Source organism: Schistocerca serialis, chromosome 4 (assembly GCF_023864345.2).
Source record: "Schistocerca serialis cubense isolate TAMUIC-IGC-003099 chromosome 4, iqSchSeri2.2, whole genome shotgun sequence".
NCBI lineage: Eukaryota > Metazoa > Arthropoda > Insecta > Orthoptera > Acrididae > Schistocerca > Schistocerca serialis.
The window spans coordinates 600,884,858-600,902,353 of record NC_064641.1 but is presented as its reverse complement, the minus strand read 5'-3'; the positions used below and the strand labels follow the sequence as shown (position 1 = coordinate 600,902,353).

Below are 17,496 nucleotides of genomic sequence, written 5' to 3'. Positions count from 1 at the left end.
AAAAAAACATGGTAGTTAATGCGAGCATTATATCTCAAAGTCAAACCTGTGCATATCAATTACAAGAAAGAGCATCTGCCAAGTGAAAAATCAGTACATTTAGAATACTGATATCATTTTCTGAATACTTTCTTGTAGAGGTTAGCAAGGGGGTCTTTCTGGGATTATTTTCTAAAAATTTGCAAAATGGTGGCACATATGGTGTTTTAAGAATTGTTTCTTCTTTGCTATTGTTGTCGATAAGAAGCAGATGTGATCCGAGTGGATTGCAGCGAAACAATCAGTATGTACATGACCAACTTCGAAATATATTGCACGCAGAAGGGCACGCTCAAGAACTCTGTAATATTTTATTTAAAAAACAAAATACAGTCATGAATTTCTTGAACAGCAATAACTTTTAATTAATACTATTGGACAAAAGCATAACTTACAATTTATTTTACATTTTTCTACTATTGTAACCATAAATTAGCAAGACCTGTTCCAAATATTTCAATCACTCAAAACATTTTTGTAAGCAGTAAAGGGCCTTCTGCATCAATACCCTCATTTACAAGTCTGGTGATCGTAGAATGGTTTACTTTTTCAAGTTCTTTGCAGGCCACTAAATAGGAAGAATAAGGATCTTCTTTTAAAGCACCAACAATCAAATTTGCAATGTAACAGCCACAAGTATCTGTAGTTTTGTCAATCAAAATTCAGATAATGCTGTCCTCGAGTTCATTTTGTATTTCTTCCAGAACATTTACATACACTGTCTGTAAGTAATTTTTACACATTGTTGATTCATCTGGTATATTTTGATTTAAGCAATATTACCACAGGATGCCTTTGAGGATAGGATTTGTAAGTTTGTGAAGACAAATATTGCTTGCAGTTAATGCTTCACAAAGATCCATGTTAAGCCAACTTTTCTGGTTACCTATGGACAAATCCCTGCTACTACGACTTGCTGTTGTCAGAAGTTGTAGTTGTGGTCCTTTCTTCTGTATTACTGTGATATAAAGACTTGTCTTGACATTTCTGGTCTACTTGAAACTTATTTTTGCACGAAATGTTTCTCTCCCAAACTTGACAATATAAAACAATTCTCTCATATGTAAATGTTCCAGGATGGTTAGCTATCCACAAAACATTTCTTTTTTTGGGGGGCATGGCGTAAAATATGTTACACACTACATCTCATAATGCTCAGGAGCATTGACTCTGGCTGCCTGTTCCTGTTCCTCTTCTGTAATGATTTTGCTACACAGTGGCCTCTCAGTTAGTGACTGCACGCAGTCCTAGGCTGCGGTCAATCTGCGAGACATCATAACTACATAGAGCTAGAGACTGCCCATCTAAATTTTTAAAATATTATACACATACAGCAAAAATATGCATCATCACTAGTTTTTAGTTAAAATATGCAGTATTCTGCAAGTTATGTTATTATGTAGAGGTTTATGAAACATTCTGCTATATGGTAATGAGGAGGAGGAGGATGAGAATGATGATGGTGATGTAGAGATGTAGGCATATCAGGGGCTTATTGGGCTCTGTTTTTTAAAGTAGTGTATTTTTGTTTATGATGGTATGCTGTATAAGATTCTGAGAAACAAGTGTAGGGAATTTATGTAAGATGTTGAGCTTCAGTATAGGTCCAAGGTTATACTATTGATGTTCATAAAGTTCTTGAGATTGATCTGACTTGTTGGTAATATCTGAATTTTAATTAACACATGCATGATTACCCAGCCTTGGCATGAGACAGAGTTATTCTAGATATGAAATGGCTTATATGAAGGGCTAAATATAATACTGTTGCTGACAATAAAATGATAATGCCTCATGAAAATCTTTTAAAATTGTCTATAATGTAAATGGATAGATAAAAAAATCTACTCACCAAGCAGCAGGAGGGGAACACACAAGGGTTTAACTTTCACAAGGTTTTGGAGCCAGTGGCTCCTTTCTCTGGCAGAAGAGTTGAAGGGGAAGGAATAGGGGTGAAGGAAAAGGAGTGGAGAGGTTTAGGTAAAGAGGTACAGTTCAGAAAAGTCACCAAGAAACCCAGGTCAGGGGGAGACTTTCCTTTTGTGTGTGTGTTCCCCTGCCACTGCTTGGTGAGTAGATTTTTTATTGATCCATTTACATTATATTATCAATAACTGATTATTTTCATTGTTATGTTAAAATTGCTGACATTTTAAAGGCATAGCTGTACATAATTAAAAGGTAGGATAATGTACAGTGTAAAAAAAACAGTGGGTTGTTATTGTGGAAAAAATATAAAGCATAAACCTCCCTATTACACATTACTTATTTTAACTAAAATGTGAGATTATTTGATTCAGTTAGGACAATTACTATAAAAATAGGGATATTGTTTGTGCCTCTTGAGAATTATTGTTGTGTACAATATTTTCTCATACCTTGGCTGCATTATTACTCTCTTCGTTAAATGTTCATAACTGAATTAGTAAAGCAAAATTTGAAAAATCAATTGAAAATTGAAAAAGTTCAATGATCATAGTTCTTTGGAGCTTACTACATTACATGATGTTACGTTGTACCTTGGATTGTTATTCTGAGGTTTCTATCTCCATAGCTATAGAAAACTGTTTAGTGAAGACTGCACTAACAGCATAGAAAATGACTAAATTGTTTTGTACTGCTATTTCAATATTTTCTCTTCCATGAATAATGTCGAGGCAAACCCAGAAACTATTTAGTATCTGAAAACTGGTGTTAGTAATATCAAATTGTGTTAAAATGTGTATGGGTAAAAAATGACCCACATGGTATTACTTTTATAAGTAAATTTTTTCTACTTCTAGGTGACCCACATCTCTATCCAAGAAGGTTGCTTCATAGATTCAACATGAAAAAAGTGTTGGCAATCTGGGCACTATCAATCATTTCTCACTATCCCACAGCAGTTTCCACCCTTCCCCATTGCATTGATACTTATTTTTCTAAACTGATTGTTAAAGACAGTTGTTCAATTAAAGATTATAATTAAGTAACTGTTTGCTGTTTTTTTTCTGTTATGAAAAAAGCCTAACATATGTTATTTTATGGAGTAATTACTTTTATGTACCCCCCGCCCCTTACCCTCCATGAGTTAGGTTTTCTTTCTTTCATAAAGTAACATATCATTAACAATGGACCTTCATGAGGTGAGGTGATCTGAATGCTTCAACAATACAGATAATTGTACAATTGCTGAAACCACAATGTAGGTGTGTCTGTGGAAAGGCCAGCTAATCCATAGTTCCTGAAGAAGGGCAGCACCCTTTTCAGTAGTTCAGGGACAACATTCTGACTGATTTACTGATCTGGCCTTCAACATTATCCAACATGGCCTTGCTTGCTGGTAACGCGAACAACTGAAAGAGAGGGGAAAGTACAGCTGTTTCTATCTTGGAGCATGCAACTTAATGTTGCTTAATGATTTATGGCTTACTGGTGACACATCCTCGTGGGTAAAATGTTACACAGGTGTAATAGTTTCCCATTCAGATCTCTGGATTGGGACTACTCAGCAGGATGTTGACATCATGAAAAACAAAACTGGCATTCTTCATGTTGGAGCATTGAATGTTAGATCTCTTAATCTGATAGGGAGGGTAGAGTATTCAAAAAAGGATAGATACAGTGGGAAAAGGTGAATGTGGTGAGTAGTGGAACAGCACTTCTGGTCAAGTCAGTATAGCATCATGAACATAAAGTCAAATAGGGATATTTTGGTAGTAGGCCTAATTATTAATAAGAAAATAGGAATGTGGGATGCTACTATGAATAGCACAGTGAGCATATTATCATAGACAAGACAGACACAAAGCCAGCATCCATCACAGTAGTACAAGTGTATATGCCATCTAGTTCCCAAGATAATGTAGAGACAAAGGATGTATGATTAGATAAAGGAAATTTTTCAGATAATTAAGGGAGACAAAAATTTAACTGAGATGGGTGACTGGAATTTAGTAGTATGGAAAGGAAAAGAAGGAAAGCTAGCAGAAGAACATCGACTGGGAGAAAAGAATGAAAAAGGAAGCTGCCAGGTAGAATTTTGTGCACAGCATTATTTTATCATTCAGTTAAACAATGAGGAAAGAAGACTGTAATTGGGGAAGAGATATGGGAACACTTCAAGGTTTCTATTGATCATACAATGGAAAGGCAAGGTTTTCTAAACCAGATTTTAAACTGTAAGACATTTATAGGGATAGATGTGGCCTCCAGTGATAATATATTTGTTACAAACTGTAGATTGAAATGAAGAAATTTAAAAAAGTTAGGAAATTATGGAGATGTAACTTGGATGAAATGAAGGAACTAGAGGTTGTTGAGATGTTCAGAGGAAGTGTGAGACAACATTAGGCTGAAATCCCTGGATAACATAGGAGATACTGAAGTTAAGTAACAAAAGGAGTAAATACAAAAATTCGGAAGAAGTTAAGTAACAAAAGGAGTAAATATAAAATTTCGGGAAGTGAACCAGGTGGAAGGGAAAACATATCTAAAACATGAGACTGGCATGAAGTACAAAATTGCTGACAAAGAATGGCTATATGACAAATTCAAGGTTGTGGAAGTATGCTTAACTTGAGGAAAGATAGGTGCCAATATGGGAAATTTAAAGAGGTCTTTGGAGAACTGAGAAACAACTGCATGAATGTCAAGAGATCAGATGACAAGTCGGTAATAAGCAAAGAAGGGAAAGCTTAAAGATGGAAGGAGTATATAGAGGGACTCTAAAATACAAATGAACTTAAGGACAGCAAAATAAGAGAAAGTATGTGAAGATGAGTTGGGAGACATGATACTGCAAGAAGAATTTGACAAACCACTGAAAGACCTAAGTGGGAAGTAGGCCACTGGAATAGACAACATTCCCTTAAAATTATTGAGAACATTGAATGAGTCAGCGATGACAAAATTATTCCACTGGTATGTAATATATATGAGACAGGCAAAATTCCCTCAGATTTCAAGAAGAGTGTAATTCCAAAGGAGGCAGATACTGACAGGCACCAACACTATCTAACCATCAGTTTAATAACTCGTGGTTGCAAAATACTGACAACAAATTGTAAGGGGGTGTTCAAATGAAACCTGGTCACTAGTGTAAAGTAACAGTAATGATTTTATTAACTCAAAAATGTAGGTGTACACACACTCAAAAATAGTCGCCAAAATTATTGGCACATTTATCCCATTGCGACAGTAACCAGTTGATTCCATCTTTGAAGAAGCTAGTAGGCTGCTGTCAGATCCAGGCCTGGACCCAGTCACACACTTCATCATCCATTGCGAATCACTTGTTTTAGAGGTCCAAACACGAGAAAGTCACACGGTGAAAGGTTGGGACCATATGGGGAATGTTCCAGTGTTTCCCACCGAAACTGCTGCAATGTCGTCTTCATTGCATTGGCCATGTGTCGGCAGGCATTATCATGCAGTAGGATAATGCCATTGGACAACATGCCTTGGTGTTTTGACTTGATTGCTCGTCTAAGGTTCTGTAAAGTCGCTTGATAACGCTGGGCATTGATGGTGGTTGCCCATTTCAGGAACTCAACAAGCAGTGGGCCCTTGTGGTCAAAAAAAGAATACATCATCACGTTAACAGAACTGGTGTGCATGAACTTTGATTTCTTTGGAGAGAGGTGAAGTCACATGTTTCCACTGCTTGCTCTGAAGCTTGCTTTCCAGTTCAAAATGGTGACACCATGTTTCGTCACCTGTGGCAATAGGCGGGAGAAAGCCACATTCCTCCTGATGATAACATTTTAGATGACTCAAAGACAGTGCCAATTGAGTATTGCGCTGTTTGGCAGTCAGTTGGTGGGGAATCCACTGCACACAGGTTTTTCAAAAAGTTCAAGTGTTATTGCATTATGGTGTGGGCGGTGCCTATCCTAATACCCAGTAACCAACGGATCTCGTCCATGGTGATTCTGCTATTGTCCAAGACTAAAGCATTCACTTCCGCAACCATTTTCAGTGTGATGACATGATGAGCCTGTCCAGGATGAGCATCGTCCTCCAGTGACTCGCGCCCCTCAAGGAATCGTCTGCACCATTTCACAACACTTGAATGACTCACACTATACTCACCCTACACAGCCTTCATCCATCGATACATGTCATGGCCTCCAACTTCCTCCACCACCAAAAATGGAATCACTCCTTGTTGCTCCTGCCTACTTGCCTGCATGTTCGGTAGTGGACAATAACTTAAGTGACCACCTTCTCTTCGGCGTGAAACCACACTGGCGTTATGCAACATCAAATGGTGCACACACGTCAGTCTTTCTACCAATAGATGGCACCACCATACCCGCAGTTACGTGATGCCACCTTATGTGTAAAGCAAAGGTAGACACACTGACCAGGTTTCATTTGAACGAACCTCATTTTGCATAAAAATGAAAAAACTTGTAGAAGCTGACATCAGGGAAGATCAGTTTGTATTCCAGATAAATGTGAGAACAAACAAGGTAATACTGACCCTATGAATTTTCTTAGAAGATAGATTGAAGAAAAGGAAATCTGCATTTGTAGCACTTTTAGATTTAGAGAAAGATTTTGACAATATTGACTGAACCAGATTCTTTGAAATTCTGAGGGTAGCAGGTATAATGCTACAGCCTCCCCCAAGATCATTATGAAGTGTCTGATACCACCTTTTTTTATATATATCCGTGTATTTATCATTTGATTCAGTGCTTCCTAGGGCCTTTTATGTGTATTTTTATAGGTATCGTTCTGTTCAGTTTGCCCATAAACCTATTCTTCTTTGCTTTGTAAACACATATAGAATGTTCTGGAATGACGTAAATTCTCATGATTGTTAATAGACTGTTGCCACTAACAAAAATATATACATATTCCAAATGGAGTACAGTGGGAGTTGGTTTATGGACCAGACGACTCTGTGAATCAGTTCTTGAGATATGTAGATAAGTTGGACAGAGCCTTTGAGAGAAATGAGAGGTTAAATAATGGCAGATTTGGCAATCAACCATCTGGGGGGGGGGGGGGGGGGGGGGGTTGGAATCAGAGCAGGAATCAAGGCAGAAGTGATAATAAAAATCAGAATAATAATAGTGGTTACAATAAAAGTGATAATAGATGATCAACCATAGTAATGGTAATGGAAACAGAGGACATGACAACAGGGAGAGACCTTGGGAGAATATTAACAGACAATTAGATAGTCACCAGGCAAGATGAGGCAATTTAAACTGATTGGCACCTCATTTGGAGCCTGTCAGTTTGGGGTGAGAAATGGCAATTTAAACTTACAATAACCCGTTGGTGGTAGTTTCCAAACGTGACAGTGGAGTAAGACTTGTGCTCGATTCGAGACATTTGAACATATACCTTGAGAGGGAAACTGATCACTCTGAGAAAACAGACGAGTTATTACATAAATTTGAACATTTGAACTACATGTCTAGTTTAGACTTAACAGCAGGTTTCCATCAGGTACCATTGTAGATTCAGTCTAGGAAATATACCACATTTTTGTATGGAGGAAGCTGCTATTGCTATTGTGTTGTACCATTTGGTCTTAATGTATCAGTTGCAGAATTTATCTGAGCATTAGATTTTGTTCTAGGGAAATAATTGTTAAGCAAACTAGTCCTTTATGTTGATGAGATACTTGTAACAGGAAAGAGTTGGGAAGAACATATACATTTGTTGGGTGAAGTGTGTTATACATTGAGACAGGGAGGTATGTCATTAAAACTAGAGAAGTGAAAACTCAGGGTTAAACAACTCAAATTTTTAGGCCATACCATCTCAGAAGAAGGAGTCTTGCCTGATGAAGAAAAACTTGAAGCCATTGCAAGATTTCTTGCAGCCAAGACTAAAAAACAACTCAAATTGTTCTATGGAATTTGTGGCTACTACTGTAAGTTTGTCAGCACTCAAGCTTTAAATGCACCATGTTTGCACAACTTGTTGAAGAACAACACCATTTGGGTATGGATCAAGGATGGTCAGGAGCCATTCAACAACATCAAGAAACAGATGTGCAATAGCAGAATGTTATATAGACCTGATCTTACAGAGCCATTTTGCATTATGACTGGCAGCAGTGACTTTGGGCTGGGAGCTCATCTGTTCCAAGAAAATATTGTAGATGGTGTGATGGAGCATATGTTGGACTTTCACCAAATTCAAGAATTACTTATTAGGACATCAAGTAGTAGTAACAACCTAAGGCTTTAATCTATATACAAGAGTGTACTTTGAATCATAGCAGGACAACCAGTAGGGCACTCTTCCTCCAGCAGTTAAACTATAAAATAAAGTATATAAAAGATGAAGAAAATCTAATTGCTGATGCTCTATGAAGATTGGCAATGGGAGGAGAAGGTGAAAATAATAGTGATGCGTATGAAAAGGAATTTTGGATTATGTATCTAAAATGGGTGAAAGATGAAAATGAAATCAGGAAAATTTGTAATGACATCTGTAGATATCAGAACTGGAAGTTAGTTAAAAGTTATCTGGGTTAGAGAGGATACGAGAAAGTAAAGCACTATTATAAAGTGCACAAGGGTATACTTTTCAGAAGATACAGTGCAGACAGTGATGCTTTGAAATTGTGTTGGCCAGAGCAGTATATTGAAGTATTGATAAAGTATGTACATGAGAGTTTTGGACATTGTAGGACACAGAAATGTATCCAAAAGATCCAAGAAAACATATATTTTTACAACACTGGCAGGAGAGTGAGAAAGCAATTATCTACATGTGACAGGTGCCAGAGGGTAAAAGTTAGTAACCAAAGCTGCAAAGGATATATGCAAAACATCTTGCCAAAAGAACAACTACAACTTGAAGCAGTCGATTTTTATGGATCATTGCCTAAGGCTAAAGGAGAATTTTGTTACATATTTGTCATGGTGGATCTTTTTTCAAAATTCATTAAACTATGTCCATTAAAGAAAGCAAGTAAGAACATCATTTTGAAAATTAGAAGAGACTACTTGACAAAGGTAGGAAAACCAAAGAGCATACTTTCTGACAATGGAGCACAATTTATTTCTAAACTTTGGAAAACATTTGTTGAGGATGAGAACATAAACCATATTCTGATATCTGCTTACCACCCATCAAGCAATCTGACTGGACTTTACATGAGAGAAATAGAGAGATTATTTAGAACTTATTGCTACAAAACTCATGTAAGTTGGATAGAGTACATAGACAGCTTTGAAGATATACTGAACAGCTTACAGCATTTGTCTACTGGGTTTTGCCCACATGAAATAATGTATCACAAGAAACCACCAAATCTGATCAATGAATTAATTGAATTCCCAGCATGTAAGGCTATGAGTCCATGGGAAAGAGAAGAAGTAGTCATGAAAGTAATGGAACGACAAAGGAAATTGAGGAAAAACAGACATGATAAGAAGTTGAAACCTACAAATTTTGAAATCGACGATCTGGGCCTGGTGAAGACACATGAAAAATCTAAGTCTATAAACAATGAATTAAAGAAATTCTTTGACATCTATATTGGTCCAGTCAAAATTCAGTCTATAACACACACCCATATACGTTAATGTATCCAAAATATGGAAGGTTATTTGGTTTACATAATATAACTGAACTGAAACCCTATAAGCAAGTGTCAAACATCCAAGAAAAAATAAGATAATATAAAAGACCTCTGGAGGACACCACATCTTTGTGTCAAGTGCGTGGCGAGCACTAGGTCTCTGAGCTATTTAGCATTCTATTTTCTTCTTTTTGTTTTTGGAAGCTACATCTTTTACTCATCTATAAACCTGAAATGGAGCTGAAACTTCCTGGCAGATTAAAACTGTGTGCCCGACCGAGACTCGAACTCTGAAATGGAGTTATCTCTTACTGTAAATGCTATCCATTCTCTATAGTGTAAGTTTTCTGTATGTAATATGAATATTGAGTGACATTATTTGAGGAATAATTTGAAAATGTAAACTGTGTACTAAAACTGACTTTCTTACAATAATGATTGACCAATAATTAGTAATTATTTTGTATCTCTTAAGATGCGTAAATAATGATTCTTTAACCATTTCAGACAATAGTTACTACTATAGCAGAAACATAAGTGAAAAGGACATTTTAAAACTAGTTCATGAGAAATGAGTTGTGTAAAATATAGTGATAAAGTTACGACAGCTTTGTAGAGATGAGGATGATAATAGGTTAAAGTGTGTACTATGTATATAATAAGTATTGTAAGTGTTGTTAAGAAACCACTTTCTGGCCATCACACCCTGAAGACAATCTGTATTAGTAAATGATGTTTACTTTTTCTGTGCATGTTGTTAGCTTTGTGCTTCTGTGATGTTCAGGAGGTAACTGATGGGACAATGTATAGTTCTGGGAGTGAAAGACAATTTTCTAGATCCATATGAGTGTGTACTGCACAGTGTATAATAGTTATAGATAAGTTGATGTTATCATTTTCATGATAGAATAGAATCTGTGAGTATATAAGATAATGGAGGTTATTGTAGTTATACTCTGCAGAGCATGATTTGATTTGTGGGAAGTGGTAGCATGAAGTAGTTCAAAGGTGGTTCTATGGGAATTGCAGGCATGGCCATGATTTTATGAATTTGCTAATGAGATGTACAAATGGACAATGTTTAAGATGTACACATGTTATTAAATGGACAAGTTGCACTGTGACAAAAAAAAATTGTGAAAAGTATGTCATTACAAGATTGTGTGATGAGGAACAGTCTGTGAGTTTATTTTTGATATGATAAAGATTTAAATGAGGTCTGAGGGGTCAATTATAAAAATAGTGGAATACACTGAAATACTAATCAAAAAGAAACAATACTTATATAATTTAATTTTGTTCATTGACTTTAATCTGCATATAGTTAAAACTTTACAGTTTGGATGTGCTTATCTTTGTGTGATTTTGTTTATAAATATGCTAATAGTATAGAATAATATGTGAATGATTTTGATATATTTATACCTGATGTGACCTTAATTGTAACCTACATGAGTAACTTGAGTAATGAGTTCATCCCTGTTCCTACCTAGAGAACTTTATCCAAGATCCTTACCCGACCTCAAAGTAAAAAACTAGAAAACTGTGAAACTAAGAGTGGACTGTGCTATTGCAGTGTAGAGACTGCCAGAAATAGAGGGGTTGCAGACACAAGATGGACAGTGCAAAAGGACTGATGATTGTGAGCTGCCAATTCCTTAACATGTGTGATGTGAACCAGTGACAGTTAATAATAATAATAATAATAATAATAATAATAATAAGGCATCAGGATAAAGTTGACATTATACCAATTATACTATCAACTACAGGAGTCATACCACACAATATCCACCAGTATATCAACGCAATACAGCTACATCCAAATGTATATATACAACTACAGAAATCTGTAATTATTGATACATGCTCAATTACCCGAAAGCTCCTAAATGCAATGTAACATATACCATACAGTTAAAAGGAAGTCACACTTAATGAAGGTCCGTGTCACTTTCCATTTTTAACCAGACATAACATCTGAGAAAGGAAAGAAATAGTAATAATAATAAACATTTAAATGTATTGAAAATATGTGATTTGAAAGTACCAGATCATGTATATGTATTTAGCAGCCATTCTTACAAGTAACACAGTGCTTCCTAGGGCTTTTTATGTGTATTTTTATAGGTATCGATCAGTTCAGTTTGCCCACAAACCTATTCTTCTTTGTAAACACATATAGAATATTCTGGAATGATGTGAATTCTCGTGATTGTTAATAGATTGTTATCATTAATAAAAATTGAGAAAGCAGTGAAGGAATCAAAAGAAAAATTCAGAGTAGGTATTAAAATCCATGGAGAAGAAATAAAAACTTTGAGGTTCGCCGATGACATTGTAATTCTGTCAGAGACAGCAAAGGACTTGGAAGAGCAGCTGAACGGACAGGACAGTGTCTTGAAAGGAGGATATAAGACGAACATCAACAAAAACAAAACGAGGATAATGGAATGTAGTCGAATTAAGTCGGGTGATGCTGAGGGAATTAGATTAGGAAATGAGACACTTCAAAGTAGTGAAGGAGTTTTGCTATTTGGGGAGCAAAATAACTGATGATGGTCGAAGTAGAGAGTATATAAAACATAGACTGGCAATGGCAAGGAAAGTGTTTCTGAAGAAGAGAAATTTGTTAACATCGGGTATAGATTTAAGTGTCAGGAAGTCGTTTATGAAAGTATATGTATGGAGTGTAGCCATGTATGGAAGTGAAACATGGACAATAACTAGTTTGGACAAGAAGAGAATAGAAGCTTTCGAAATGTGGTGCTACACAAGAATGCTGACGACTAGATGGGTAGATCACATAACTAATGAGGAAGTTCTGAATAGGATTGGGGAGAAGAGAAGTTTGTGGCACAACTTGACTAGAAGAAGGGATCGGTTGGTAGGACAAGTTCTGAGGCATCAAGGGATCACCAATTTGGTATTGGAGGGCAGCGTGGAGGGTAAAAATCGTAGAGGGAGACCAAGAGATGAATACACGAAACAGATACAGAAGGATGTAGGTTGCAGTAGGTACTGGGAGATGAAGAAGCTTGCACAGGATAGAGTAGCATGGAGAGCTGCATCAAACCAGTCTCAGGACTGAAGACCACAACAACAACAACAACAACAACAACAACAAAAATAAAAACATATTCCAAACTGAATATTACATCATGAAATAGAAGTAATAAATATTTAGCAACAAATATTAAGTGGCTATGGAACTGTTGGCATAAATAGCTGATGCATCTAATTACCATAATTGCAATCGGTAAATTAGCTGGCACAAAAAACCTCATTCCGATTCAAAAGAAAATTACAATTATTATCCAGTGATGTAAGCTGATTTGTTATTCATTCTTACATAATTCATTGTAATTAATGGTGCTTGTAAATTATGCACATAATTACCTCTTGTTAGTTACACCATACTAATTTGCAAAATTCCGGTATCTAAGAAAACATGTGTATTAATTTATGTAATCTAGCAAAGGACAATGTGTATACTTTGAATAAATGTTAGCTATACAATCCATACAGTCACTTATTAGGAAATTAAAGTAAAATCAAAATTATTGTTGCAATCAGATTGTGATTTAATTTTCACACATGAAACCAAAGATGATGATAAATATGTCATTTTACATTATATGTTATAACCTGTACAAATGTAACAACAGTTAGTTTAGATGAAATTGTTTTTAATTGTAAGTTACATTTTGTAATAAATTAACAACGGTAACAATTGTTAAATTTGTATATAAAGTGATGCAGCGAGGCTGCAAGAAGGTCAGTCAGTCAGTGTTTTGTTTTACCTCAGGAGTCTGTACAGTTTGGTTGTCAACTAATGTCAATAAACAATTTTATGAAGCTTGAAATTTTCGTGATGTTTCTATCAATCATCAATGAACCAGGAAAACACAAAGTTAAGTGTTAATGATCCAAAGAGATCGTTACACAGGGATGAAATATATTATAAGATTCGAGGGGCATTAAGGGAAACCATAGCTGAGAAGGGAATGAAATGGGGTTGTAGCCTATCCCCAATGTTATTCAATCTGCACACTGAGCAAGCAGTAAAGGAAACCAAACAAAAAATTTGGAAAGGAAATTAAAGTTCAGGGAGGAAAAAAACTTTATGGTTTGTCAATGACATTGTAATTCTGTCAGAGATGGCAAAAGCTTTGGAAGAGCAGTTGAACGGAATGGACTGTGTCTTGGAAAGAGATTATAACCTGCATGTCAACAAAAGTAAAATGGGCAGTGGAATGTAATCAAATTAAATTATGCAGTGCTGAGGAAATTAGATTAGGAAATGAGAAACTGAGTGTAGTAGGTGAGTTTTGCTTTCTGGAGAGCAAAATTACTGATAATGAACAAAGTTGGGAGGATATAAAAAGCAGACTGGCAATAGTAGGAAAAAACCATTTCAGAAAAATAGGAATTTCTTAATACTAATAGCAATTTAAGTGGTTGTACATTTTTCTTAAGATATTTGTCTGGGGTATAGCCTTGTATGGAAGTGAAATGTGGACAGTAAGCACTTCAGACAAGAAATGTGGTGCCATGAAAGAATGCTGAAGATTAAACATTTATATCATGTAAATAATGGAGAGGTACTGCAAAATTTTGGGGAAAAAAGAAATTTATGGCACAACTTGACTAAAACAAGGGATCAGTTGGTTAAAAGAACACTTTCTGAGGCATCAAGGAATCATCAATTTGTTATTTGGGAGGGGGGGGGGGGGGTGAGAGTTGGTGGGGAGGGATTTTAGAGGGAGACCATGACTTGAATACAGTAAGTAGTTTCAAATGGGTGTAGGTTACAACAGTTACACAGAGGTGAAAAGCTTGTGCAAGACAGGCTGCTGTACAGAGCTGAATCAAACCAGTCACAAGACTGAAGACCATAACAGTAACAACAACTTTTATGTAGTTAGAAACACTACTGTGTTAGCTAAATATTAAGTTACTAAATGTGGTTCAGTGAATGATGATTTACCTGGTTCTACATCAGAGACTGAGATTAGGTGAAGATGCATTCTTTATACAAGTACAAACTAATTAGTTGCTATTTATTCTCTAAATTGAGCAAAAATTCATAATTCCTCTTATAAAATATTGAAAGCTCTTTATTGCAATATCAAAAAGCTGCTATTATTGTTATCTGACAACTACTTTAAGTATGAACATGCTACCACTTCAGAAGTTCCACATCCCCTAAAATTAAATTTTAAATTGTCATACAGTCAGTTGGAATGAAAATCAAACTGAAACAATAATTCTCTTGGAAGCTTTTAAGTCTGAATTTCAAAAAATTGTCTTAACTTCAGAGTAAAAGGTTTATGGTACAAACTTAACTCACTACATCTTTCTATATATTAATCACTAAAAACATTTTCTGCTTTACTTTCCAACATATCTTTGATTGCTGTACCCCTCTCATTGCTGCAGAATCTGTATCATAAACATTCAGTCAGTTGAAGTTAACCCAACTTCTTCAGTGTACCAGTAATTAAAAATAAAATTCAAACATCTCAGAGTAAACCATCTCACTGGGTTGGCAATATATCATACAAGATATTAATCTTGACAGACGTGTTTTAAAGTGCCAAATTCATTTTTGTAAATCAACTAATGAATGTTATAGCTACACAATATTATGAGAGTACTGGTTAAAAATCTTTTAAAAACAGAACACTTTGAAAGCAGTAGCAAATAAAATGTTAGCAGTTATGGACAAGTTTTGCAACTAATGTGTTGCTCAAACATTTTGTAATTCATAAACTCTTCAAACTGGACCGAAGTTACACCAAAGATATGATTCTAAATATCACCATTTTGGTTCTATATGAAACTTTATACCGAACAAATACTCTTCCAGATCATCAATCATATAACCAAATATTTAAATAATAAAAGATCACCCAACAAAAAGGCTTCCAATGGTCTATAGTACCAGATCGTACAAAATTACAATATTCTTCTGTAGAAACTAAAATTTTACAGAAATCAAACAATGGAAAATCCAAGATGGAATGTAACAATATTATGAAAAGGAAAGTTGCTACTCACCATATAACGAAGACGCCGAGTCGCAGATAGGCACAACAAAAAGACTGTCACAAATAAAGCTTTTGGCCAGTAAGGCCTTTGTCAACAATAGATGATGCACACACACACACACACACACACACACACACACACATATGTGCAAACGCAACTCTCACACATGACTGCAGTCTCATGCAACTGAAACCACTACTTAAGACTGCAGTCATGTGTTTGTGACATTCTTTTTGTTGTACCTATCTGCGACCCAAATTTTACAGAAATTAAGATATAAATGACATCTATTGCATGAAATAAATAATCTAAGAATTGTACAACGTCAATCAGGCTTAACAATGATAAATAAAGTAATGCTTACACAAAATAATAACTCTTGAGTATCATACAAAGATTCTTTAATAAAACATAAACATTATTTTACCGTGTGTCAGGCACTGATGACGTGTTTTCGAGCAGTCGGAGCTGACAGAAACCAGGGTGTTCACTGCTACAAACCTATAAACATTGCATACCATAAAAATGTATTAACCTTATATTTAAATATGGAAATTAAATACTGAAAATAACTCATATGCGGGAAACACAAGAATCTAAGAAAGGTCTATTTGCTTTAAAGCAAACATGCGGGATAGTTCACATTTTAAATCAGTTAAAAAAAAAAAATAAAAAAAAAAATAAAAATAAATAAATAAAAAAAAAAAAAGACACATTCTTCTCTTTGTATTTATATTAAATTCTCTAGCACCATGAGATAGTGGGCAAGTGTACATGAGCTATGCTTGTACGGGCTGCTGAGGTATGGGTTGACAATGGTCACACTGGCTTACACTGGCTTACAATGCATACTGCAATATCTTGCCAGTACACTGCCAGCTAACAATTAGATACCACCACAAAGTGTATCCACTTGTGACCAGTGCTCTATCATTCATTTCTTCGCAGCAAAATAACTATCCGCTGTTGATATCCATCACGCGTTAACCTCCATGTATGAAGAATGCTGTATCAGCATTGAAATGGTTTGATTTTGGCATGTACAGTTTGTGGAAGGGTGGAAAGATGTTCATGACAAACAGCACCAGGGACGCCCACTGCAGCAACATGTGATGGTGCTATTATTGCAATTTGCAATATTGTGAAGAAAGGTAGTTGCATTAGCATTGACAACATGCTAATGCAGCTACCTACTCTGGCTTTAATTGGATCCTCATCCACTACAATGTCCCTGAAAGATCACAATGTTCCTGACAGACTACAACAAAGTCTGTGCGAGATGGGCACTAAATTTGCCAAGTGATGTCCACAGGCAGCAACTGATGGAATCAGTGAGAATGTTTCTGAAAATGTGTCAGAGAGAGGCCGATCAGCTCTTCAAAGGGCTTGTCACTGGGGATCAGACCTAGTTCCAGCATTCGATTCCTGAGACAAAATGTCAGGGTATGGTGTGGAAGAAACCTGACACAAGTGCCCATAAAAAGACACACATCTGGGACGGGAAGTTCTGGAAACCATCTTCTGGGACTGTTACAAGATTTTGCTTATTCATTACACAACACAACAATGAATGCACAGAGTTACTTTAAAGTCTTGAGGAATCTGTGAGCTGCCATCAAAAGAATACCACTTCTAGTTGTTGCAACAGCATTTCAACAGCATTATCATCACTGTACATGTGGATTATGTGGAACTCCTGTTTTAATTAGGAAGGGCTGATAGCTATCAAAATGCAGGTACTGTTGATGTTTAGTGGGCTTGGTATGGACATATGTATGAGTGGAGCCATCAGGGAACTAGAGGTCAATGTCCTGAAAGGTGGCCCAATGGGCTGAAGAGGATGAGGTAACATGAATGGGAGACAA

The 17,496-nt window shown here is 35.9% G+C and overlaps 1 protein-coding gene across 1 annotated transcript in view; it reads right to left on the bottom strand.

The window, feature by feature from the left end:
* The window catches only part of LOC126475380 (cyclic GMP-AMP synthase-like receptor), a 268,982-nt gene that overhangs the window by 162,045 nt on the left and 89,441 nt on the right, over positions 1-17,496 (bottom strand). The window contains exon 4 of the mRNA XM_050103204.1: positions 16,059-16,132. Coding sequence (XP_049959161.1) covers positions 16,059-16,132 — 74 coding nt within the window. The remainder of the gene's footprint in view (positions 1-16,058; positions 16,133-17,496) is intronic.